The 25005-nt window shown below is 40.4% G+C and overlaps 1 protein-coding gene across 2 annotated transcripts; it reads left to right on the top strand.

The window, feature by feature from the left end:
* The first annotated feature begins 286 nt into the window (after positions 1–286).
* On the top strand, positions 287–24657 carry LOC125988804 (inactive dipeptidyl peptidase 10). Of its 2 annotated transcripts, none has more exons than XM_049754460.2 (25): positions 287–484; positions 6792–6906; positions 7153–7248; positions 8008–8102; positions 9401–9472; positions 14230–14282; positions 14767–14848; positions 15904–16024; positions 16108–16262; positions 16948–17045; positions 17755–17878; positions 18339–18380; positions 18646–18750; positions 19212–19303; positions 20051–20098; positions 20992–21110; positions 21300–21347; positions 21695–21793; positions 21935–22001; positions 22093–22287; positions 22365–22419; positions 22497–22596; positions 22791–22849; positions 23308–23380; positions 23478–24657. In XM_049754460.2, the coding sequence occupies exons 1-25, from the start codon at positions 446–448 to the stop codon at positions 23693–23695; spliced, it is 2370 nt and encodes a 789-aa protein (XP_049610417.1). In that variant the 5' UTR covers positions 287–445; the 3' UTR covers positions 23696–24657. The 2 variants fall into 2 exon arrangements, with proteins under 2 accessions (XP_049610417.1, XP_049610416.1); XM_049754459.2 differs by having other exon boundaries at positions 18643–18750.
* Positions 24658–25005: the final 348 nt, after the last annotated feature.

Genomic DNA, 25005 nt, shown 5'->3' with positions numbered 1-25005 from the left:
GTTTTGTTTCATGTTTTTCATCCAACATGCATTTTCTACTGCTTATTTTGGAACTGCGTCGTAAAACGAGGACCCCTTGCGCGGATGGAATGCTACCGTAGAATTCAGCAAATATTTGATCAATATTCCGCATATTGGCTGACTGCCACTCAGCTGTCTGCTTTCAAAATACAGCTGCCCCTCCGTGATTAATCTTTGCGTCGATCAATAGTCTTTAACCGGATTGTAGGAAATTAATGAAGAGTCACCCGCATGAGAGAGGTGGGGGTGTAAAAAGCGGGGAGGGGGTGGCACCACCAACCCGATGAGGACAAACTTGCGAGAAGCGGAGACAACAGTGCAGATGCTCGGTGGCTTTTGAGAACACGCAAACGCGCGCGCACACACGCGTGAACACACGAGAACCCACTAAGGCTGCAGAGATTTGTTGGATTACGACAACACGATGATCGCCACAACTCAACAAAACATGACCACCGAGCTGGTACGTGTCTTCATTTGTGTGTGCGCGTGTGCCTTTGCGCGCGCACGCGTGTGTGTGCCTCCACCCTGGTTGTGCGCTTGATATTTCCCCGTGAATGACCACAACGGGAGCATTGAATCAGACTTTGTTGCTATCAATATGATCATTTTCCACACGTGCAATGCAGAAGTTGTCCATATGTCGCCTTGATTTGCATCGATAACAGCCTTTCCGCTTTGCTTGCCGCAAGAATTCAATATGGAGCATTTGAGACCCCTCATTGGTACCCTGAATGATGTCTATGTGTCCCATTTACTAATTTCTTTCGCTTGCTGTCGTATCAGCTCTTTTGTTGCAGAAAATCCTTATTTACTCAACAAATGGTAGGGTCAACATTTGTTTTGTAGTGAGCAAATACATATTTCAACAAGAGGTATTAAATCATTGATGTATATGACAAAAACGAATAATGACACTTGGAATAGCTGATATTACAATATAAATCTAATAGAGTTTTCAAAACAATTTTGGAGTCTAATAACATTGCTACTCGTGTAATAACTAATTTTAAATTCAAGTTGGATGTTGGTTTAACGTTTTCTTAAACCTGTTCTCAGGGTGAAGATTGTCATTAATTAGCAATAAAAAATGAATTTAGTGTGTTAGTTAAAACACAGTCAACATAGTCATATATATATATATATATATATATATATATATATATATATATATATATATATATATATATATATATTGAACATTTGTAAATCTTTGTAAAATTGGTTATAAAATCAGAAAAAGTCCTTAATTTGATCATGTATGTACATTGGTTGCATATGATGAAAATCTGGTAAAGTGAAATTTCCCCCTTAAAATCATGAAATAATGTAAAAAAACAACCAAAAAAGTCAGTTTACTACATTTTAATTATGTGCATCCAGTGTACGTGTTCAAATTTGGTAAACTTGTTACTTGTTTTTCAGCACACTGTATGAACCTATCTTCTTTTAATATGTTGCTGGAATTAGATTTTTATTTTGTTACACAATTTATTTCTCAACACATCCACCTGCAGTTACTGAGGTACTCATTTTTCAAATGATGTCACATTTTGGAAAGACATGCGCTGTGAGGTTTGTGCCACAGCTGCCTTACACAGTTATCAGGGCAATAATGACCAAGCAACAACCCATACCAACATTGAAAGCAAGAAAAAAAACAGCATAACACTCTTAATTGGTTACCTGGCTTAATATGTTCATGCAGGTAAAGTATAAATCGGTATAAATCGAAACCAATTGCCTGAAAACACTCAACAACACTGGCTGATCTCTTCTTCTTGTTATTGATAACGTCAACGAAGGCTCATTAACTCCGCACTGCACAATGCATCAAGGGTCACTTACATTGTGTGGTAAACTCATAGATCAGAGTAATTTATATGCTTAGCTGATTTCAATGCAATTCAAAAATGGCTCTCTGTGGATGTTACAGCGGATGCCATCTGCTACTCATTCTTTTTCCAGCAGCAACTGGATTAGCAACTAACTAACTAACTAACTAACTAACTAACTAACTAACTAACTAACTAACTAACTAACTAACTAACTAACTAACTAAATAAATAAATAAATAAATAAATAAATAAATAAATAAATAAAAAGGTTTCTATTAAAGACTTGCTAATGTCGCTGTTTGGATAATTTCCCGCAATTTAATGTAAAGCCGATAAAACGTTTTATATTTCAACATTTTTTGTTTCGAATGCTGCCTGAAAATGCATTCGTGTGCTTCTGTGTCTTGTGCAGTACAAGTGTATAAATGCTAAAGCTTGCCAAGTGGACTAATTAGCACATGCTGTATTATCAAGAGGACTCTCCCCTTTGCTCTGGTGAGATCAGCACAGAGAGGTCTCAGTGGAGAAACTGAGATGTAACACCACACAGAGCCCAGAGAGATCTGTCGTGAACTCACACAAGAACTTTATGTGCTTTCGCTTTGACGTGATGACATCCCGGGCAAACTTGAGTGCAGCACCCAAGGAATAATCCTGCTGCTTTATTGTCTCTCGCAAGGCTCAGTGATGCCACATTGCTGGCAAAAGTTGTAACATTTCTCACGAGAGCTGCAGTCACTATGAAGAGTGATGAGGCAAAGCTCTTCAATAAAGGGTGCCATCACTGGCTTATAAAATGTCTCATCTAACAAGGTGACTGCAATAATTACCTTTATGAAGGCAACATGCTCAGTTTGAAACATTTCTAGATAACTTTGTAACACAGCTGTCCCATGCATTCGTCAAAAAATGCTCCAAGGATAGAAAATTCTGATACACTTTATATACCCAATTTCATGCCTTGTTGAAACTAGCTTGTGTGAAAGAGCAGACCTGTTTTAGACCTCGCACCGTCTCATTTCCTGTTAGGCCAATGATGATTTTATATTATTATGATGACTAGGAGTGGAGCTGCGGGTGACTGCACTGAAAGAAAATAATCATGTCTTCTATTCTTCTTGTCAATAATATGCCGATACATAGTCAGAATGTACCCCTAATACACAGCTTTGAAACCTTGACCATGCAATGAAAATGTGCTTCTTATCAGACGTGTACATCCAACTCCAGCTCTTCTTACTTTTTGGCTTTGATGAAATCCATCCATCCATCCATCCATCCATCCATCCATCCATCCATCCATCCATCCATCCATCCATCCATCCATCCATCCATCCATCCATCCATCCATCCATCCATCCATCCATCCATCCATCCATCCATCCATCCATCCATCCATCCATCCATCCATCCATCCATCCATCCATCCATCCATCCATCCTCTATAGCGCTCATCCAAGTCACAGGTGCACATAGCCTTTCCCAGCTGACTTTCACAGAAGGCGGTTTCCAACCTGAACTCGTTTCCAGCCAATTGCTACTGCAGTACAAGAAATTACTATGCATTTACTTTTTATCAAGGGTGCCAGGGGGCGATGTTTATGATTCCTCGGCCTTGGGATAGATCTGTGCTCTACTCGGTGCTGCTTTCCTTTTATCTGTTGCTGCAAATGGGGTCAGAAAATCCTGCTATCTTTGCTGATTGAATATTCCTTTGCTGTTTTCTCCAGTAATATTGATAAGTGTGCAGCAAAAGAATATGCGGATACCACTGTCATGGGAAAAAAAAGCCTCGAGGGCCCTGGAAAAAAAATACAATCATCCCAGTTAGTGGCTGTTACAAGACTGAGAGCGATGGCAAGATGGTGCACTGACGTTCTTCTCAAAGTAATAAAAGAATTGCTGAGATGTGAATCAATACGACACCGCTGCCATATCTCATTATGCGAGCGGCTTGGTCGTTCCTCCAAACAATACAAAGTTACAGCCCGGGCGAACAACGACCTCTGCTCTGAGCCAGATATTGACAAGGTGATACATATGTCGGCTACATGCTAATCTATGCTTTCTCCATGTGTGCAATTACGGCGCTTCATTAAAGTCAGGGTCATGTCGAAAATACCGAGGGCTGCCACGGAATTCCTTTTGTAGGCTTGCTTCTTAAATAACTTATATAACATCTTTGACTGATGTGGAGAATGCTCTTTTTTCTGTGCATATGCAAATCCAAAAGCAGTATCCCTCAACCGTCTGCTCTGCCTCTCTTCATGTGATTAATCGGCAAAATCACGATGGCTCAAAGACACAGAAAATGGAGATAAAGAAGTCTCCCGAGTCTAATTTGTGAAATCTTCACAGTGCCTGGATCGCCCATCTGGTTTGTAGTATGGCAATGGAAGTACGATCTATACAATTGGAATCGTTGGATGAATTGCTGAAGGGAATTGTTTGGCTGGCATTGTGTTAGTAAACGGAACTTTTGAAATCGCATCACGCTGTGTAGAGCGCTGCTACGCTCACGTTTAATACAGAGCATGTGATACAATTGTGAAATTTGATTTTTGGAGTCATTTCCGTAGTGTCTGACTTTGTTGTTGTTCCTGCCAAGCTCTTCATGTGCTTCCTCTCTTTAGCCATTCCCATGGAAACATCACAGCTAATCCTTTTGGGTTGGGAGGGGGGCAAAAATCATTGTGCCCTGCTAGTTATATACCAACAAGAACCATCAGTCAGCGATTCATCCATATTTATTTTTATTTTACAGCCCTTGTTGTCATCAGAACTGGTTGGTGCATCAGCATTTTGATTAAGATTCTCCCTCTGCTCAATTGTCACGTATGTGCTTGAGCCAGCACTTTTCGTGACACATTTATTTCACATATGTGATATCCCACATATATAATTTCTGGAAAGCTCTCTTTGCTCTGGGGACTCATTTTCTTGTCCTCCATATCCTTGAGTTTCTCCTGATGAAGGACTTTCCTGTACCCTAATGGATGTTCTAACTGTGACGCATCCTTCATTTTACATATGTGTGACTTGGGGCGGGGGTCCCTAAGGCTTGTGGGAGCATGCTTCCGCCTTCACGTTGCGTCCTTAGAGGTAGGAATTGAGAATGAGAGCGAAAATATGAATAGATTTTACAGGTGGGATTTCTTTCTAATGGCATTTCTTGAGTTTTTGGGGTTCTCCCCATAATCATCTTTGCGTAGGTTTTCTTTGGGTACTCTCACCCAAATTTCAGTTGTGGTCTATTTACTGGCAGGACTGAGAGTAATATTGTGTAGCCTAATATAATAATGGAATCACCAAAGCATTGCAAATTCAGCTAAACAAATTAATATCAATCATATCTAAAAATGTAAACCTTTGCATGTGATCTTCAGTACTTAGTTTACCTTTGAGCAAGTGCATTTTTGCCAGATGGATTCAACTAGCTGAATAAGCATTATGATGATCATTTGACTCCTGTATTTCTTGATCTAATTGCGTGTTAATGAAGTGTTATATTTGTGGAAGCGCATTAGTTGGCACTATTCATGCTCACATGGTCATGATTAGGAATTCAAAAATAGAGTTGGTGCAGGCACCCCATTGAGCAAGGAGGGGCCGCAGTCTGTTTCCCCTCTGTGCTTCCGGCCTGCCCACATTGCTGGCAACGAGCGACGAGGGTGGGCGAGGTGTAATGAATGCTGAGTTTATCGGCCACCAGATGATTGAACTTCAGCCGGCGGTGTCAGCCACGCATTGTGATAAAACGTAACCGGGCTGCCTACGGCACACCATTGTGTTTAATTGTGACTGATGATGACTAGCAAGCAGCTTAAATGCGTTGCCTGCAAACCTTGTAGAGATGAGATTTGCTCTCATGTGAGTTTTATTTTCTTTTAAGACGTGTTGCTGTGTGTGGGAAAGAAATGTATAAACATTATGTAGCTAATTAATAATCGATGAATTGATCATGGTAAATGTAAAACAGGGTGTCACTTATAAAGGGCTTTTCCACCTCCAAGACGCTTATTTCCCTAATGATGATGCAGTATCAGTGTCATGGTGACAATCGGGTCCATGAGAAGACCACGCTACTACTGAACCACTTCACAATATTTATTTATGCATTATCTATTTTCATATCATTTTAGATGCCATAAAAAATGGAGGGAACTGTGTTTGGTTTTAATTTTATGACATGTTAACTTGAACATTGTAAAGACGGTATCAACTGTGTCTCTACTGGTCACAGCTAAGTAGTGCACTTCATTTTCCATAATACAGTAGTTTCAAGATACAATTAAGCAACAATCAGTTTCACATAATCATCAGTATTTTTATTACTCGATTAAATGTAGACTCTATTGTTATTGTTGCCGTCCTTTGCTCTGTGTTTGGTTCTTGAGAACAATCGGTTTTCAGCCACCAACACACACAAAAAAGAAGCCGCATTGCATTATTACACTTTGACCGTGGACTGTGTATGTGGAGTGGACAAATTGTTCCACCACAACTCCACTAAGATATCAAGTAAGCTTTTTCATACTTTTTTTAAAAATGATTTTTTTTTTTTTATGGTGCTGACATTCCTCAAAGCAACTGCAACAGCATCAGTGGGTATTCCCGGGCAATATCCAAGTGTTATAATAAATCCAGCTTCATCAAAATTCCAAGCACGCCACACGCATCACATTTTGTTTTAGCAGCACCACTTTGCCTCTCAGTCAGTTAAGCTAAATGAAGTGCACAGTGATTGAAAGTGATAGTGCAGACAAAAAAAGCATCAGCATTTGAAATTCTGATCTCATAACAAGGGAATACATCTTTTATATGGACATGGAGGTGATTTGAAAGTTAAGACATGGTCGCTTGTTCCACTGTGAAAATAAAGTCACACAAATGTGCCCATTCAGCGTGTGTGGTCTTCTTTATTCGGGACAGGAGCTGGGGAGTTCAGACGGGCCACCGCGGAACTGGAAGGGCATCGGCATCGCCATGATGGTGATCCTGGCTGTCATGTCGTTGGTCATTCTCTCTGTCGTCCTTCTCACCCCTGGTAAGAAAGATGAAAAGGAAATGATGGAAATAGAAACACTGACGTCACTGGAGTTTTGAAAAAAAAAATTCCCCAATGTTTAAAACAAGTGTACAAATAATTTAAGCTCACTAAAGGTCTTGGTGATTCACTTCTTATCTAATTTTCTATCAACCTTCATTGTCACACAAGTATAAAAAATGTTAAACCATTAGCTATAAAATAAACAAAACACTCACTGACTTTTTTGTCCGGCTTCATCTTCAGATGAATCACACTTGTTACGTCGCTCACTCTTAACTATGGAGGACTTGGAAAGTGAAGAGTTCAAAGTTCATGACCCCTGCGTGGCCTGGTTGACGGGTAAGGATCCTATTTCATATTGCACCAAACAGTCCTATTCAACCCAGACTTTAAGAAAGCCAATGATTATGAGAAATATTTGTCTGCAACCTACTGAACTACATTCAAGTCCACCTCTATCGGCACCCTGCCACTGCTTATGGTACCCTAACATAGTAAGGGTGCCAAACTGTCAAATGGATTTTGGTGTCTTTCACATCCTAAGATAATTTATTCATCTCAATTCTCAACTAGTCACCTTTGAACATAAAGTAATTCTTGTTCTGTATCCATACAGAAACTCTTGATTTGGAACAGTATACAACATAAAAGTGAGAAAGCTAATACAGGCTATTGATCTTTTGTTAGAACAGTTCTCAAGCGTCTTAATAGCATGTCTGTGAGACACTTTTGTGGAAATACCCCATTAATCAGAGTTAGAGCACACTTTATTCAAACTGTTTTATTAGATCTGTCATTGGTCGTCACCTGAGCCCTGAGCAACTGTGATGTCATATTCAGTCAACAGCGAGTGGCAAAATGGCCACCCCCCTGAGATGAATAAAAATGAGTGGATCTTGCTGCTTTATTCATATTCCACAAACAATATTAATCAGAAAGCTTCGTTTAGACATGTTGGGCTGCATAGAACCTATTGTAAAGAAAAGTTTTGACTTGACTTTCACAGTTTCTGCAGGCACCCCAGAGATTCAACTGCTTACAATTCACGAGCAATCAAAAAGTCAATTTTCCATAATCTACCACTTTTACTAATGGCAGATAATGAAGTGGTTCTGCGCACCAGAGAGGGGCACGTCTTGTCTTTCAGCCTCAACAACAACCTGACGACCACCCTGCTGTACAATACTTCACTGGTGAGTGCTGCACATATGAAGATAAAACTTTTTTTTTTTTGGTTGACGAGGTATAAGGATGTTAACTCACTTCGAGGCTCAAACGGAAGCAGATCTAAAGGAGGAGCTTCTTTAATGCTGCTGTTTGTCTCTTGGCCGTCTCCCCGACCATCCTGCTGTAAATGCAAAGGAAATCAATTTCTTGGTCAAAATTCTTTATGTCCTCTTCTATAGGTGGCCCATTTCAGTCTATTTTGGAATTATTATGATTGATCTGTCACACACAAGCAAAATGGCTGATAGTAAACTGTGATTTATCCTGTCTCAGCATTGAACGTTCACACTTTAGTTCAATGACTAATGACACAAAAACGATCTGTTTCTGCCAAACTTGCCGTATGACGACAAACAGGAGGAACCTGTGTTGACTCATCACAACGTTTTTGGTCAACACCATTTGGTTTGGTTTATGCGTCTTCAAAGTTCCGACAGTTCAGACAAACCCAGTAATTTGATTATCGCTAACGCTGCATAAGTGTAATCACTGATGTACACCCCTGCAGTCAGTGCATAATATAGTTTGGCAGCGTGACAGAATATAGCTCCTGTTATTTCAAAGAGAATTGTTTTCTTCCCAGCAAGGACCTCATCGCTCCTAAGACCTCCTGCGTGTGACGCGAGCATGCTCACAATATGTGGGTCACAGCAGACTGCCGCTGTCAGGCTCAAGATGTAGTGTGTTGGGATATGGTGTGCACCAAGAAGTGTAATTGGGTCCCCCCAAATAAATGAGTGCAAAGTATTGAGCACAAGGGCCACCATTAGACGTGATGTTTTTGCAAGGCTTTAATGATGACACATGTAGCTAACCAGAACAGTGAGAACGGTCAAAATACAGATTTATGTAGGCTTTAGCTACGCAATAACCACACCTGTATGTGTCCTACTATTTGCCATTTTCCTGTTTCAAAATGACTGCTGTGAAAATTGTTATTAAAACAACAAAGCTACTGGTGGACTTCGACACAGCACAGCAGCAAAGACTCTAAAAGTGATGTAAAAGTTTGAGGCTAACATTTGTAGCTCTGGGAAAATAGCCATCATAGAAATAAAGAATTGAATTTTTCTACTAAGAAAACACATTTTTGATTGAATAAAAGAAAACACATGGTCCCACGACTCAGCCGTGGGGAGCTCCACCGGTCAAGTGCAATACTATAAATGAGAGCAAATCACTCACAGCAAAGATAGAATCCTACTTACTTGATAAATTATTTGTGCTCTGATCATTTTTTTTTGTATCTGTGTGTGTTTTTCAGGATCTGACCACAACAAAATTCCAGGTTTCTTCCGACAGGAGCTTTGTGCTCCTGGCTTACAACATTAAGCCGGTAAGTTGTCTCTCAAAGTTGTTTTGCATTTATTCTATCGGTTTACAAAACTTTGTTGCTTTAGTAGAGTTACCATAATTCTGCTGTGCACACTTTGAAGAAGATTGATTTTTTTTTTTTGCAAATTAGCATTGCCCATCTGTTTGGTATGTATTTAAAGTGAGGTGGGGAACCTTATTCCCATCAGAGACCAACTCTGCACCCGTGGTCCTGCCTGCACCGATCAAACAAATGTTTATGTACTGTTTAAATGAGCATTTTAGGTCTATTATTCCGACGTTCTTTATAACACTTGTTCATTTTTTTCTTAAAGGCGAGCATGGTAAGCTGCATCAAATAGATTCCCTATCCTTACAATAGGCGCTCACAACTTAAACGATGGAAGTGGTATGAACACAAAGGAAGTGCCCCGTCCTGACTCAGCCATACTGTAGCGCTGGTCGGCTCGATAAAAACGACACCAGATGACTGGGAGAGAGCTCAGAGAGCTGAATATTTAAGCCGACACATAGCAGGCTGGCGAGGAAGGATGAAAGGATTTCTTTGGAGAAAACTGTTGGGGCGGGGGGCAGGAGGGAATATAAAGGAGATGAAGGCAATGAAACCGGCCAGCTGTTTCAGTGGGAAGGTCCAAATGAAAAGCTGCCATGAATTGCACGGCGAGGTGTTTGCAAATAAACATCAGGGGGTCCGTCACACAGCAGCACAGATCGTTATTTAAGCATCTTTGTGACCCGCCTGACACGCTCATCAAGAGACGGATGAGTTGCAATTTACAAGCAAATAAAAACAAGTTTGGAGGGAATGAAAGCCGCACCAAGTTCCTTGTGCGTTTTTATTAAAGTCAGGTCACAAGTGCTGTTATCTCTCTGTGGAAGAGCTCCTCTATCATATTCTCTTTGTTAAAGTAATGAGCACTGTGTTCCCTTTGCAAATTAATTAGTCAGATAATGGAATGTCCACAATTGGCAGTATGGTGGGAAAGTGGTTCACAGATCTGCCTCCCAGATTGAAGCTTTTGAACCTGTTTCGCTTTTGACAAAGAAAACACACAAGCAACAGTTCAGGTTATGTTTGCAGGTTTTTGGAGTTCTGATTTTCAGAAAGCCTGGTCTAATTCACAAACCCTCACAAAGACCAGATTCCTTGCCTTCCCAACCCCTTCAATATGACTTTAAATGAAACAACCTCATCACTGCAGAATCAGGAAAGGATCAGGATTCTGTTTGACATTCTCCTCTGCCTCAGAGAACATCTCTCAGTACATATTTTAGGTTCTGCTCAGATTTTGACAATAAATTACAATTTGACAACATCAAATGCTCCAAATCCACCCTAGCCACAGTCAACTAAGGCATTCCACAAGGCTCTGAACTTGACCCCCACCTATTGCTGTGTGATATAGCATGTTTTTATGATATATATTGATATGTTTGTGCAATATATGGTGCTGCGCATACTGTATTTGTATCAATAGCCATTTATCCTTAAACAACTGAAGAGAAAGAACTTATTTCAGAAATTAGTACTTGTATTGGGCTGTTGTTTTTATTCTTTATTTTTGGGATACTAATAGATTCTTGTATTTTGAAAACCGTTGCTGTATTTGTATTTGTGTGGGCTTCACTGTCAGTTGTGACATAACTCGGGACACGAAGGGCTTCTCTTTTCACAAGTAGGTCGCTGTAAAGGATTTATGTCAGTCTCATTTTCAGAGTTGCCATACGATTGATCGACCAGTCCAGTCAATATACCCTATCTCTCACTCAAATCCATCTTACCTGAGATCCTAAAGAGGACAAATGCTAAAAGAAATGGATAGTGATGGAGGAGGTCTCCATCAGTATCCATTTCTTTGATATCATTTGACTCACGCCACACTCATTTGTATGCAGTTACACTGTAAGACATTAGAAGACGGACAGGGTGGGGGCTGACCTGCCACCTTGAATTATGCATTCATGAGTTACAGCGCAAGGCCACCCTCTGTCTTTTTACGAAAAGGGGGAAAACCAACCCCCCCCCTTCCCCTGATTCCCTTAGCTGATTCGTCTCCCTCACTCACTTTTTTTTTCTGTCTATCTCGGGGCAATTTATGCTGACTGGTGCAGTTTGCAGCAGCCCCGCCGTGAGCAAGTCAAGACAGGAAGTAGCGGTGGGGGAATTGGGGAGGTCGAGTGGTGGCGATTGGCTTGGAGGAAATGGGATTTCGTGACTAGATATACCGGCCAGTTAGAATCCATCAGAGAGATTATTATTTGGGGATGGCAGAGGTTCTTACTGAGTTGAACTGTCGTAGAGAGAAACAATTGAAGAAGCTGTGTGGGAAGTTGCTTTTCTATTAGACTGTCAGGGATGCCTGCTGGGTTGCAATAAATAGATTTTGGTATCAGGTCAAGGAGGGATCATTTGGGAAAATATACTACCCTCTAAAATGCACTCAAAAGAGATTGGAGGAAGGAAAGAGAATTCAAAAATGAGATGAAATCAAATAGAAAAGAGCGGAAGGTTGGAGCTCTGGGGCTGATACACAAAGACTTTTGGGAAGAATCGATGCCAAAGGTGCCGTGCAGATGCCGATATGGGAGGTTTAGGGTTGATGAAGAGCAATGGCTCAAATATCTTATATCGACTGATCATTACAGTAACGTCTGCCCAATAACCACTTGCAGCTCGACAATACGTACTGCTCATCAGGTTTTGGGGCGCGGTACATGCCGAAACAGCATCCCCCTCCTGATTTTTTTATCTTTTCAATCTAGTTCAACTGAACCGTTGAGTGTTTACTCCTTCGCAGTCACTCAGCCTTGGTGTGAGTGAGCTCAGGGACCAGGCTGCACTTCACTTGACAATAATCATGAAGTGGTCTCGGACCACTGGACTGATTTAACAGGACATTGAACAGCAACTGGTCAATAATAAAAAGCGGGCCGTGCCCAGTGTGGATTTTTTAAGCATATAAAAGTGAACAGAACAGCCACAGCCAAGCTTTTTATCATAAGACTATAAAGTGGCCCTCTCGCGCTCTCAATTTATTCTAGGATGATTTATTTGGAATTGAATTGCTTTTTACCTGGAAAGAATTCATTATCCACCCTTAAGGTCATTAAGGTCATGTGAGCTGGAGCTTTGGCCCAGATGACTTTGGATGGGAAGTGCAGTACACTCTGGATGGGTTTCAAGTCAATTGCAGGCTGTAGTCTGTCAAAGAATTGGAAATCTGCACCACGGCCAGACTGTTTCCATCATAAAATCTGACAAGACTCGCTCTCATCAATCCACTAAATGTCTTTAGGCTCTGCTGCAGGCTGCGCTGGCTTTTTTTTTTTTAAGCAGGTAATGAAGCCTTAAGCATGCTTTGTCCCTCTTGTGGTTGGCTGACTACTGGTTGAGAAAGTGCAGGATTATATCTGCAGCAGTTCCCACATTCAAAATTTCAGTATTGTCGATGATTAGCTCAATTTAATCATGCCTGCCAAAATTGTGATCAGGATTAAAATTGGATTAATCATTCAGCCCTAGTTTTCAGTTTGTTAATCCATTCCTAAGTACTACTATCCTTTCATCTATTTCTTTTAAGCGCTTATCCTCACAGGGTTGCAGGATAAGTACTAATAATTAAAAACAAGCAGCAATTTCAAGAGGGCCATTGCACCTCTTGCACTTGCTTTCATCTATTATTCATTCCCAAATCATTTGCTGTTGTTTTTGTGGAATTCTTTATACTTACTTGGGCAAAGAGTTTGTCTTTGTTTTAGAAACAAAGGAAAAATTGTTCTTTCTAAACCAATGTGCTGGCAGAACAACCAGACCCCTGGGTATGTGCTCTAGAACCAGTAACAGTTGCGTGTTGATGTACGTAACCTCAAGTTAAATAAATATATTCTAATATTAAAATATGTTAAATGGAGCAAATAGAATGCAGGATGATGTACATATAACTGTTTGTGTGTACTGTCTAGTCTGCGTTGTGTTGTCAGTGTGTTTCCTCTGCACCATCTCATGCTCGGAGTTGTACATGTCAGCTCGATTGTTTTCCTTTCACGAGCTTCAGCATTGACCTACCTTTACCCTTGCAGCCTTAACCCTCACCTGCCGAGCTGTACAACAAAGGGACAAATCCAATATCCCTTCTTAAAGTCTGCTTTGTAGAAGATGTGACATTTAATTTCTATAGGGACTTGTTTCCAGGAATTTTTCAAACGCCACGGGGCAATTTGTCTCCTTTCAGCCTCTTGTGTGAAAAAAAAAGGTAAGACTCAATGCATCACCTCAAATTCATCAGGTGATCCTGTGATCAATCACAGTCAACACACACACATCGACCCCCCCCCCCCAAACACACACACACACACACAAATGCATCATTGATGTTGGTTATTAGTCTTCTTCAGCATGTTAATTTAATTATTCTAGGAGCTGCTGGTGTTTGTGACACAATGGTCAGCCACCATAAATCTCACTGTGAAGGTTGTTCGCTGCATTGTGAACGAAGAGTTTTTCTTTTTTCACCACTTTATTTCCTCAACGTACCTCTGAGTTGTTCTGTGATGCAATATTCTTTTATTCAGACCTGATTTCCCTCATGATGAAATAAGGGTTGCTTAATGAATTTAAATCAAGTCTTTTAATCAAGTCATTGCCGCTTTAGAGTGCCTCGATATTGGCCAGCAATGCGTGTTTTTCTTTTTTTGCTACGCGTTAATGAGCATGTGCCAGCCGACCTACGTACGCATGATATGCTCTACCTCTTTCAGGTGTTCTCTCAGTCCTTCACAGCTACCTATGCTATCTACAGTGTGGCCACTGGGTAGGTGGACTCCTGAATGCTAATGCATGGGCTGCATGCCGGCGGACGTGGAGACTGAGCAACTCCTCTCATCTGATCAGAGCCTCGTGCTTGCGTCAAACATACATTCATTCATTAGTGTTCTCTCCTCAGATTCCACTGCCTGAGAATCATTTTCAGCATTCTATGAGTAATACGGGCTAGGTGATCCTCTGGGAAACTCTCTGGAAAAGGACTTAAGGAGGAGCTGTGAAGCAGATCATTGCCTGGTGGTACTGGGGAGCCTTGTCCCTAGGGAGTGAAACCCCTAAAAAGGGATTTGAGATGTTGCACCCCTGCATGAACCAATGCCATTCGCTCTCTTTTTGTTTCCCTCTCTCTGCATCTTGCTCAGACATAACAGCATCTTCCAGGCCAGGGTTGCAGACGAACAATGGAGGTCCTTTTTAGAAGGATGCAACTCCCTAATGGATGCATTATGTGCAATGCTTTGCGTGTGTTGCAGGGACCTGCTGGCGCTTAGGCCCCCTGTGGAGGAAAAGGATGGCTTGCAGTATGCTTCCTGGGGGCCTCAGGGGAACCAACTGGTGAGGCAGACACTCATTCTGTCATTTGCAGCACTTAAGGCTGACTTTAAACTGCAGGGCTGAAGACGAGTTTTCCTTACATGTGTCCCAGTTTGGCGACAAGTGTCATTGCCGCGTGAGCTGTAAAAAAAAAAAAAAAAAAAATCAGTTCTCAGTCGTTTCTGTGAAGGGAATAACTGGCAATGTGACTACAGCCTCAGGACGATAGTATCATTAAAGAACCACAAATAGTAAATAATAATAAAAATCTATTCTCAGGTCACCATCATAACACTTTTATTAATTGTAAAGACAGCACCACCCAAATAAATAAATTAAATTTAAAAATTAAATTAAAAAAATACATAAATAAATAAAGCACTAATTCACATCACTACACCTACCTGTCTATCTTCTGTCCATTTAAAAAATCAAATGTAGTTGAAGAACTATGATTAAAATTACTTAACCAGAGATACTTCAAATGGTGGTAGGTGGGCGTTGACTCCCAAATTTGAATGTGATAGGCTAATTCTAAAACACAGTCACATCCCCAGACATAAGACACACTTATGAAATCACATTATTTTTATTTGTAATTCTCTCAAATATTTAAAACTCGAGTTGTGCGGGTTATATGTAGTATATTACGGTGATGATGTAAAAATGAAATGATTTATCTTGGTCTCATTTTTACAATTGAATTTATGCAAGGGTGTCTAGACATTATAGCTACTGTATGTTTCAATATCTCATCAATATATGTGATTTAATAACGTAATGTTAGTGCCATGTTTTTGTCATTTTGAAATTAATTCAACTTTATTATAGCTGCTTCTCTATAAATAAATAAGTAGCTGTGCTATAATAAGTTACATTCATCATGTTCAGGGTAGCAAACAAAGATGTTTTGTAGTTTTTGTATTTGTTGGACCTGACCACATGTGTGCTGCTGGCAAGTGTACTATTCCCTTTTGGATGGAGTTCCACTCAGTCCTTTGTTCCTGCAGCCAGCTACAAAATCTGTAACTGTACTGTCGTAGATAAAGGATTTGTTTTGTGTGTACCATTGCCAGGCCTTTGTGTTCGATGGAGACATTTACTACAAGCCCAGTGTGACCAGCCAAGCCCTGCGTCTCACATCCACTGGCGACCGGCACAGTATGGTGAACGGGCTCTCAGATTGGACCTACGAGGGTGTGTATTGAAAATCAAGACCACAATCTTAAAGAAGCTTTTGATATGTATTTTCAATGGATACATATTTTGAAACAAAACAGAGGAGGTGCTTCTGTCCTATGTTGCCCACTGGTGGTCCATGGACGGCGCCCGGCTGGCGTACCTCAGCATCAACAACTCTGCCACACCACTCGTGGAAATACCTCAATTTTTGGGTGGCTTATACCCTTCCAATTTGATCTTCCCTTACCCCAAGGTGGGTTCAATATGCTGCAGTGTATTGTATTGCTCATAGCAAGAAACTCACTTAGACACTATGACATTGATGAATCACAAGCAGCCCAGTGTTTTTCAACCTTCATTGAGCCAAGGCACATATACAATACGATCGAAAGAGTTTATTGTAATTTGTTGTATTTAGTTTATGATGCAGATACAGCGGAGTGCAATGCCAACTTTTTTTTTTTTTTTTTACAAGAGATTACACACTATGAGAAATGTAGACAATCACATTTAGCATCACAGCTTACAAAACATTCTGCAAAATTTAAAAAAAAAAGTGTTATCACATTATATAGTGAAATGATGATCACAGTTTACTCATAAATCTATTTACTTAGTGTGAAATATTGGCTTATTTAATTAAAAACAACTATTGTTCTGTTGTCTTGAACGCAGTTTGATTGTACCTTCTGCCCTCTAGTGGAAGAGTCTTGATTAGTCCTATCTGTCAGTACACACCGCGAGGATAGACAGAAATCAAAGACGCCTTATTTGGAGTAAAAAAAAAAAAAAAAGGGACAAATCAGTCCCATTCTGCATCGCCACTCCTACAGCACATGTTTGTTTTTGATGAATGAAATGTAAGGCAGAACTGATTTTGTAATAGTGTATAAAATGAAGCTGTTTATTAATACACATTTCACTGATTTCTCTGATAGGCTGGCTCCAATATCCCATCAGTCAGCCTGTTTGTGGTGAACCTGTATGGCCCGGCCCACACGGTGGAGATGACGCCTCCTGACTCAGTCAGGGCCAGGTAGGCCAACACCTTTGAACCAAATAGAAGTGACAGGTTCCATTTATACACGTATAAAACATAACATAGTAGATCAAAGCAATCCCACTGTTACTAATAATTAAATGCAAAGGGCACTCAGCAGACTGTCGCCAATAACAAAAAGGACAAAACACAATTAACTGTACGTGTTTGTTAGAAGGGCACTTTCTGGTTCATGGAGGATGACATAAAACATTACAGTGGTGTCATTTTTATGTGGTGGACTGTTGTACCCTTTACGTAATGCCATCATAAAGTGAATATTATGCTGTCTTAGCACTGCATGGGTCCAATGATACAATTCTGATTTATAACTCCGAACCGGTTTAATTCGGAAATGGGCCGAGGCTTTGGAAAATCCCCAAACATTGAACTTTTTTTGTACAAAACAACAAATTGGGTCAATAAATGTATATACAATGATATTAGATATGGGTCTCTTGAAAATATATGAAAATAGATGACAATATTGTTGGTAATATAATCAAATTGGACACTCAAAACTGGAATGTAAATCCATTCGATTTTCACCTGGAATCAGACCTAACTGTTTACATTGGCCTATATATCTATGCGTTGGACCTTTGGGGAGACCTTGTCGGAACCACCTCCAACCCAATTTGTCCTTGGAGGAGGTACAGTAATTGTTGAAATGTCTCTTGACACCCACTTGTGTGGGTCCCTACAGAGATGGCTACATCTCCATGGTGACCTGGACCAGCAGCACCCGCCTGGCGGTTCGTTGGCTGAACCGGGCTCAGAACCAATCGGTACTTTGTGTGTGCGAGGCCACCACGGGGGCATGCTCAGAGGTCAGTGGTCACTCTCTGCTTCAACACGTAGCTTTGTATAACAATAGTTTATTATTATTATTATTATTATTCAGAATTGATTCCCTTCTGTGGTTAAATGTCTATCATCCTAATTGATATTCAATATAATTTGCAGCATGGGAAGAATTTGTTTGCAGTGTTTTCAAACTGTACATCGTCAACTAGAAGGGACTTTTTGTTGCACGCCCAGCCCACATGTTACTCGATGCTCTGTAAATTCCATCTGATCAACTAACTAGTAAATAGGTATTCATGCTATTGAACCGCACAAGAAATATGAAATCGTCTTTCATAACAGTAAAACGTCTGATACTTGTAATTAGATGTATTCACACGTAGGACTAGTGTATTCCGCATACATCTGGTCACATTTCAAATTATTTGAACGTATGCAATGTGTTTGGAATGCTCTAACATTTCTGATTTGTCCTCTCTAAAGAAACACAAGATGGCCATGGATGTCATGCACAGCCAATGGCAGGTATGAAGAAGCAATGCTACAAACACACAAATGGTCAGTGAAATAACTTGACCAACGTGATTATTAAATAAATAAAGAAATAATCAAGTAAATAAATTGAAATGAAGCACTGCCTTTTTTTTAACCAGAATTAATTTAAAAACAAACCTAAATGTAGCCTAAACTAAAATAATGGTACCCTTAATGCAGAATTTTGTTGCGCAAGCTTCCACATTGTGTTTCATGTCTGATCTTTTGTGCTGTTTTTTTATTTTCATCTCAGCAGGATGTGCCACTCTTCTCAGGTGATGGCTCCGTGTTCTACACCATTCTGCCAGCCAAGCAGGGCGCCCGGGGAGAGTTCAGCCACATAGCCGCTCTGTCAGCCCAGGTTTGTCCGCGTGAGGCTCATTAACATTTATTCCCTCCAAACTGTCCATTACCACTTCAGCGGCGTTGAACACAAGACCCGCTTGGGGGCAACAGCGTCTTGGTTACATTTGCAGCACGTTCTCCCTCAGTACAGATAAATCATGACCAAGTCACCATGAAATGCTTGCTGGGTGGCTTCATTTAATCCTCACTCGAGCAGGGCAAATGAAGAAAAGAGCAATGGTGCTGTTAGAAACGATACAGAAGGACCTTATGTCTTGTCGTTTATCATTACCACTTAAGTGAATTTGCCATTAGAAGGTGAGCCCTTGCTAATTGGCCCCATTAGTAATTGGAAGATTCACTCAAGGTTTTTTTTTTCTCTGAGTGCTAATTGACTGCGCTCCCTTAACTCACACATAATGCTCCTGCACTTATTATTATTGTTATCATTATTTTTAAACTCCTATCTCCACCCAGCCCACCATTCCTTCCAGCCCTACTCGCTTTTTGACATCAGGAAGCTGGGATGTCACCTCGCTTTGCGCTCTGGATGAGAAAGCTGGAAAGATGTAAGTGACATGGACTGTTTGCTTGTTTCCATTAGACATGGAAGTGAATTTCTTCACATTTTAGCTGATAAAGCAGCAAAGAAGCTTGTGATTACTTGCTTGTGGTTGAGGAAAGATTATTGCTTAATTCTGTCATTATCCAGCTTTGTGAAGAAAGCCCTCAAGCAGAGACAGATCACAGTCAAGCATCCCTGAGTAGAGAGGAAGGAAAAATATTTTAATTTCAAGGAGGGCTAAATTTTATGTTAGTGCACCACAATGGGATTTTATGCTGACATAGCAAAATAGTGAATAGTAGGCTACATATAGTTTGCAGGATTACGCAATAGCGCAAAAATGTTATTTGCATTTAGGTGAGGATCTGAATGATATTCTTTACTGTGTTGAAGTCACTTCGACATCACCCCCCTAAAACTCACAATGGTAGCTCCTGTTTGTTCATTATCTTCTGTGGACCAGAATGTGTCTGCACATGCACAGATAGACAAACAAAAACAAATACGACACCTAACCTTTTCCCCATTTTTGCTGCAATCTATTAAGACATTTGCACCAATACAGTGCTGAATATTTATTGGCCATCACCAAATTCAAGAAATCATATAAGAGAGTACCGGAAATTGTCCAACCAGTAATGTCTGCCTAATAATCAAGAGGTTTGGAACAAATGCACTTTATTTCCTTTTTTAATTTACTTGCTGTTTTTTTTTTTAACTAACTTGGTCTTATTTTTTTTTTTGTCACCAGCTATTTCCTAAGTACAGAGGAATCAAGACAGGGCAGACACCTCTATAGGTGAGTTGCGAGAATGCCATTTACTTATGGACTAATGCTGCATTCTAGAAAACTGGCAAGTCAACATTTTTAACCTGCCAATAGGAAAAGTGCATTGGGATACAGCACAAAGTCCCGCTTGCAAACTCAGGGCAAGCTGCCACCACCAAGATGCAGGATATGTGATGTCACGGAGTTGCATAACTTTTAGTGAAAATCCTCTAGTAATTATGGACATGAATGTTGTATTAAATTGGGGATTTTAACAAGTGATTTTAAGACTTATTTTTTCAGAGTAGGATGATCACACAACATACACACCAATACGTTTGTTGTATAACCGATACATCATGGAAAAAGAACAATTGAAGATTCACTGAAAGCCCAAAACTACTAAGTGTATGTAAACTTTTTACCATACATATTGTACATGTAGAAAAGCAAACTCTGATGTCACTCGTTATATTGCTCATTGTCGATTTCATTCTGTATCTAAGGGTTTGCACCCAATTTAGAAATTTCAAGTTCATGTGGTGTGCTGAAGCCCAGGGGCTTAATTGAACATGGTCAGAATGACAAGAACTCAGTGTGCTGCAAAATAGGTCTCACTTGGCTTTAGGCTTCACAAGGCAAAGTCAGAGCAGTGGTTTATTGAACCAAGGCACATATTTTACAGGACTTGAATCTCACAACACCAACTGAAAATGTCTCACAGCGTGTAGACCGAAATAATGTCTGCGGATTTACTTCTCTGTCGCATCACAGTGTTTGGGGGTAAACAATAGCATGTTCAAATGTCAATCAGGCCTTTGTAGAAAACTTAGCCACCAGCATAGTATAAGTCAAATGTGTGTATACTGTAGTTGTCTGGTATGTGTGTGTCTACTCTGAACACATCTCTTCTTGTTTCCAAGCGTGGACGTGGAGGGAGCATTTCAGCGCCAGTGCATCACGTGTAACCTCCTCGACGGATGTCGCTTCTTTCGAGCCGAATTCAGTCCCAACTGCACCTACTTCACTCTCCGCTGCCTTGGTGAGTGGCAGATGCATCGTCATGTTTGAGAAAGTTGCTGAGCCTCTCATTTCGTCATACTTCAAAAGAATCTTATAACTTTTATATTTTTAATATTGGTCAAATTCCAAAATGTAAGTTTACTTTTTTATTGTTATGATCAGATTTCACCAGGGTTTTAAAAATGTTGTTATCTAAAACATTCTCCAGGTCCAGGTATTCCAAAAGTGACAGTCCACAGCTTAAAGGACCCCTCCAGTGAGTTTCAATTTTGCATCTGTATCTTAATTGTTGGGCATTATTCAAATCTCCAGGAACAATTTTTTTTAGTGGTGTACAACATGAACGGGCAAGTAGCCATAAGATGGCGCAAATCCCCGCAAACTCTTCAACGTTCCAGCATTCCGCACGCGGGACAGCTGCTTTGTCTAGAGTTTGCTACGGAATTTGTAAAATTGTGTAAAAATAAAATCATGTTATCCATTATTTTTCTGCTTTGTGGCTTACCAACAAATTTCCATCACACTGTATGCAAACGTATGTAGCTCTGAGTCTTCAGGAATCTTTTCAATCTTCAGATAAAAATAAATATTATCTTTTTGTAGGATACGTTGTGTTGGAGGACAACAGTCCCCTGGCCAAAGCCTTGGAAGACAAGCGTCTCCCTGAAAATCTATTCAGGATACTTTCAGCTGACAACCATGGTACAACACCTTCATTACAATTGCTGATTGTGGGTCTCTTTAGTACCCAGAACCATCTACAGCTATCCACTTTTCATTCACCTTATTGAGCTCATTTAGTTTAAGATAGATCCAAATTGATTTCGTTTTTTCTTCTCTTAGATGTGCACCTGAAATTATCTTTACCTCAAGGTTACGAGGCTAACCTTCACCCTCTGCTCATTATTGTGTAAGTAAACATGTGTGCCGGCCTTCATCACCTGGTTTGCACTCACCCAAGTCCTTCAAGGGTTTCAGCTTTCAAATGTCTTCTCATTCAGTGACAGCCTTCCAGGTCATCAGTCGGTGACAGAGGAGTTCGCACTTGACTGGCCTCAGGTCCTTTGCAGCTCACACAACGTGGCGTTGGTCTGGGTGGATGACCGGAGCGGGGTCGGCCGTGGGCAGAAGACTGTCATGGCAGAGCCACGCAAACTTGGTTCACTTCAAATCAAAGATCATTTGGAAGTTGTTGAGTGGGTGTCACACAATAGCAATGGCAGTCACATCAACGATGGCGGGAAACCTGACTAAATGAATGACTTATTTGCAGGTTGTTGATGAAGCTGCCTTATATTGACGATCACCGTATGGCTCTTTATGGCAAGGTAAAAAAAACAATCGTTATAGTTGCTCCTCAGAATTTTTTTATCTCTGCATTCAAACCTATTTGTTTTCTGAACAGGGATTTGGTGGACACTTAACTCTGAAAATGTTAACTGCAACAGAGAAGCTCTTTCAATGCTCGGCTGCTGTGGCCCCAATAACGGACTTTAAGCTTTACAGTGAGTTATTGTCATCATTACTATCATCAATATTATCTACTTTCCTATTGGTCAGTATTCCCTCACCTGCCTACCTGTCGTCATCATCAGTCTACTGAGCAATTTTTCACCCTACACTTTATCTACCAACTGATCACCTAGGGATCCCTTCTACTGTAACTAGCTCGATGTTGAAAGATAATTTTCCATTTCAGGCGCTGCATTTTCTGAGCGGTATCTTGGCCTTCCAGCAAAGGAGGAGCATGTTTACTCGGTAAGGTTATCAAACTATCTTCTGAACTCGACTGTTGACGTTTCCTCCTTGGCTCTATTGCAAAACTGGGCTCAGCAGTAAAATATATTGCATTAGTGACTGTAAACACAGCAATTATTGCTTCTTGGTGGTACTGTTATATAAAGCATTTGGTTATCACGCCCTAATTAATTATTTACACAATATGCAATTTTAATGTTCTAATCTGATACGCTTTAACACAAACAAAAACGGCACTTGTATTTTTTGGCATAAAACATTTAGTTGAATTGCCCAATTTAAAATGCTGATGATGTTTGTTGCTTTGAAATTTTGAGTTCCCCTAACATCTTTTTAGAGTAAAGTTAACAATGGTGTTTCACAGAGAAAATCACAAACTAGAGCCTGCACTATTATTATTACAGAGTAGAAAGAATCGGGTTGTGTTGTTGAATTAATTGTGCGTTTTATTATTGCAGACTACCTCTCTGCTGGAAGAGGTCAGCAAACTGAAAGATGAGAATTTCCTCATTCTCCACGGAACTGCAGATGGTAAACATTTCTTTCCTTCTTGATATCATGACAGCTTTAAATGTTGATCATCCTACCTTAGTGTTAACGGGCAAGTGTGTTGTGCGTTTGACTACAGCGAGGGTCCACTTTCAGCACAGCGCGGAGCTCCTGAGCCGACTGGTGAGGGTGGAGGCCAACTACTCCCTACAGCTGTACCCCGATGAGGGCCACACATTGCGGGAACCGCGCAGCATTCAGCACTTCCAGCGCACGGTGGTCAACTATTTTCATAATTGCTTCAAGCACAGCGTCCTCTTGGATACCTTTGAAGAAGAAGAGGAAGACGATGATTGACTGTCACCTCTGCAAGGACTACATGCCTTGGTGGTGAGTGCGATGTGGAGTGCAGGAGTGCGGACCAAACACTATCGAGCAAGCAAATCGGCTCCCTACAATTTGTGGGGAAATGGAGGAACTCAACATCTATTGCACACAATTGTTTCTGATGTTTACTGTTTGCTCGGGACCCTGTGAACACAACCGTGTGTTGTTTTTGCACCTTTCGTTAAACAAAAAAAAAAATAAAAATCATCAGGTCTTGAAAACGGGACAATATATGTTACGGTCTGTACAATCTGTCGCACGCCATCTATCACATTTGGAGTGCGTTTGTCTAAAAGGGTGTGCAATTTTATTCAATCAACCTGTGGACCACTGCTCGAATTGACTTCCTAAATCAGAGGCTGATTGTGCCAAATGTTTACAGGTTTTAAAGTGTACCTAAAGACTGCATGATGTGAAGTAGATTGCATTATCTGTGTTTTGTCATCATGGTTCGACATATATTGTTACATTCTGAGTCATAAACAGGTTTCATATGTATGCAGAATTCAGCAGCAGTGCGAAACTCCCAAAATGAAGCTCTCGCTTACTGTTGAGTCATTTTGCTCACAGGCTGGTTGGAACAGATCCACATTCCATTCAAGGTTATATTTATTGTTACAAATATTTTTTCACACTGCTTTAACAGCGCAGGATGTGCCAAATTACGAACAATTTTCATGCATTACTGTAGTAATGGGTTTAACAATGCAATTGTAATTTGGATAAATTAAACAATGAACACTGACAAAGACTGCAGTGGAAGCAGATCACCTTCATATTTTGGTGCTCAACATTTGAATGCATGAGACATTAATTGATTTACTGGCCAGAAACAGTGGTTCAATGCATCGAACTAAACCATTGCATGACTCTCCACATCAAGCATTTGTTTTTTAGCAAAATCTTGAAAATTAAAATCGTTTACAGCAAAACTGTATTGATTGATTTTCTCTTATATCTCCAACGTACCATGCAACAAAATGCAGTGTCAAAGCACTGTGCGTATAAAATAACATTGCAAAAAATCTGTACAATTGTGTTTTTGTTCTGATTTTGAATCTTGGCTCCTCCTCCAAATATGTATGTACGTAAAGTTAAATGCAGACTCCAAGTGGTCCATAGCTGTGCACGTTTAAGTTGTCTCCCTTCTCCAACACACGTGCTGATACAAATGATCAAAATAGTTGTCCGGCTTCAACAGAGCTTGAATTTGTATCATGTATATCAGCCCCGTCGGGAATTAAGGAAGGAATGTAAAGTTGAACAAATTGACATAGTCA

This window comes from Syngnathus scovelli, chromosome 2, assembly GCF_024217435.2.
Source record: "Syngnathus scovelli strain Florida chromosome 2, RoL_Ssco_1.2, whole genome shotgun sequence".
In the NCBI taxonomy this organism is placed as follows: domain Eukaryota; kingdom Metazoa; phylum Chordata; class Actinopteri; order Syngnathiformes; family Syngnathidae; genus Syngnathus; species Syngnathus scovelli.
This window is presented reverse-complemented; position numbering and strand designations above follow the sequence as displayed.

Bases quoted from the DNA above. Each gene is read 5' to 3' on its own strand.
- LOC125988804 (XM_049754459.2), top strand. From the start codon at position 446: ATGATCGCCACAACTCAACAAAACATGACCACCGAGCTG. The intron at 18,751-19,211 runs GTTTGTCCGCGT...ATCTCCACCCAG, and splicing joins TAGCCGCTCTGTCAGCCCAG to CCCACCATTCCTTCCAGCCC. The intron at 22,420-22,496 runs GTAAAAAAAACA...TTTTCTGAACAG, and splicing joins GTATGGCTCTTTATGGCAAG to GGATTTGGTGGACACTTAAC.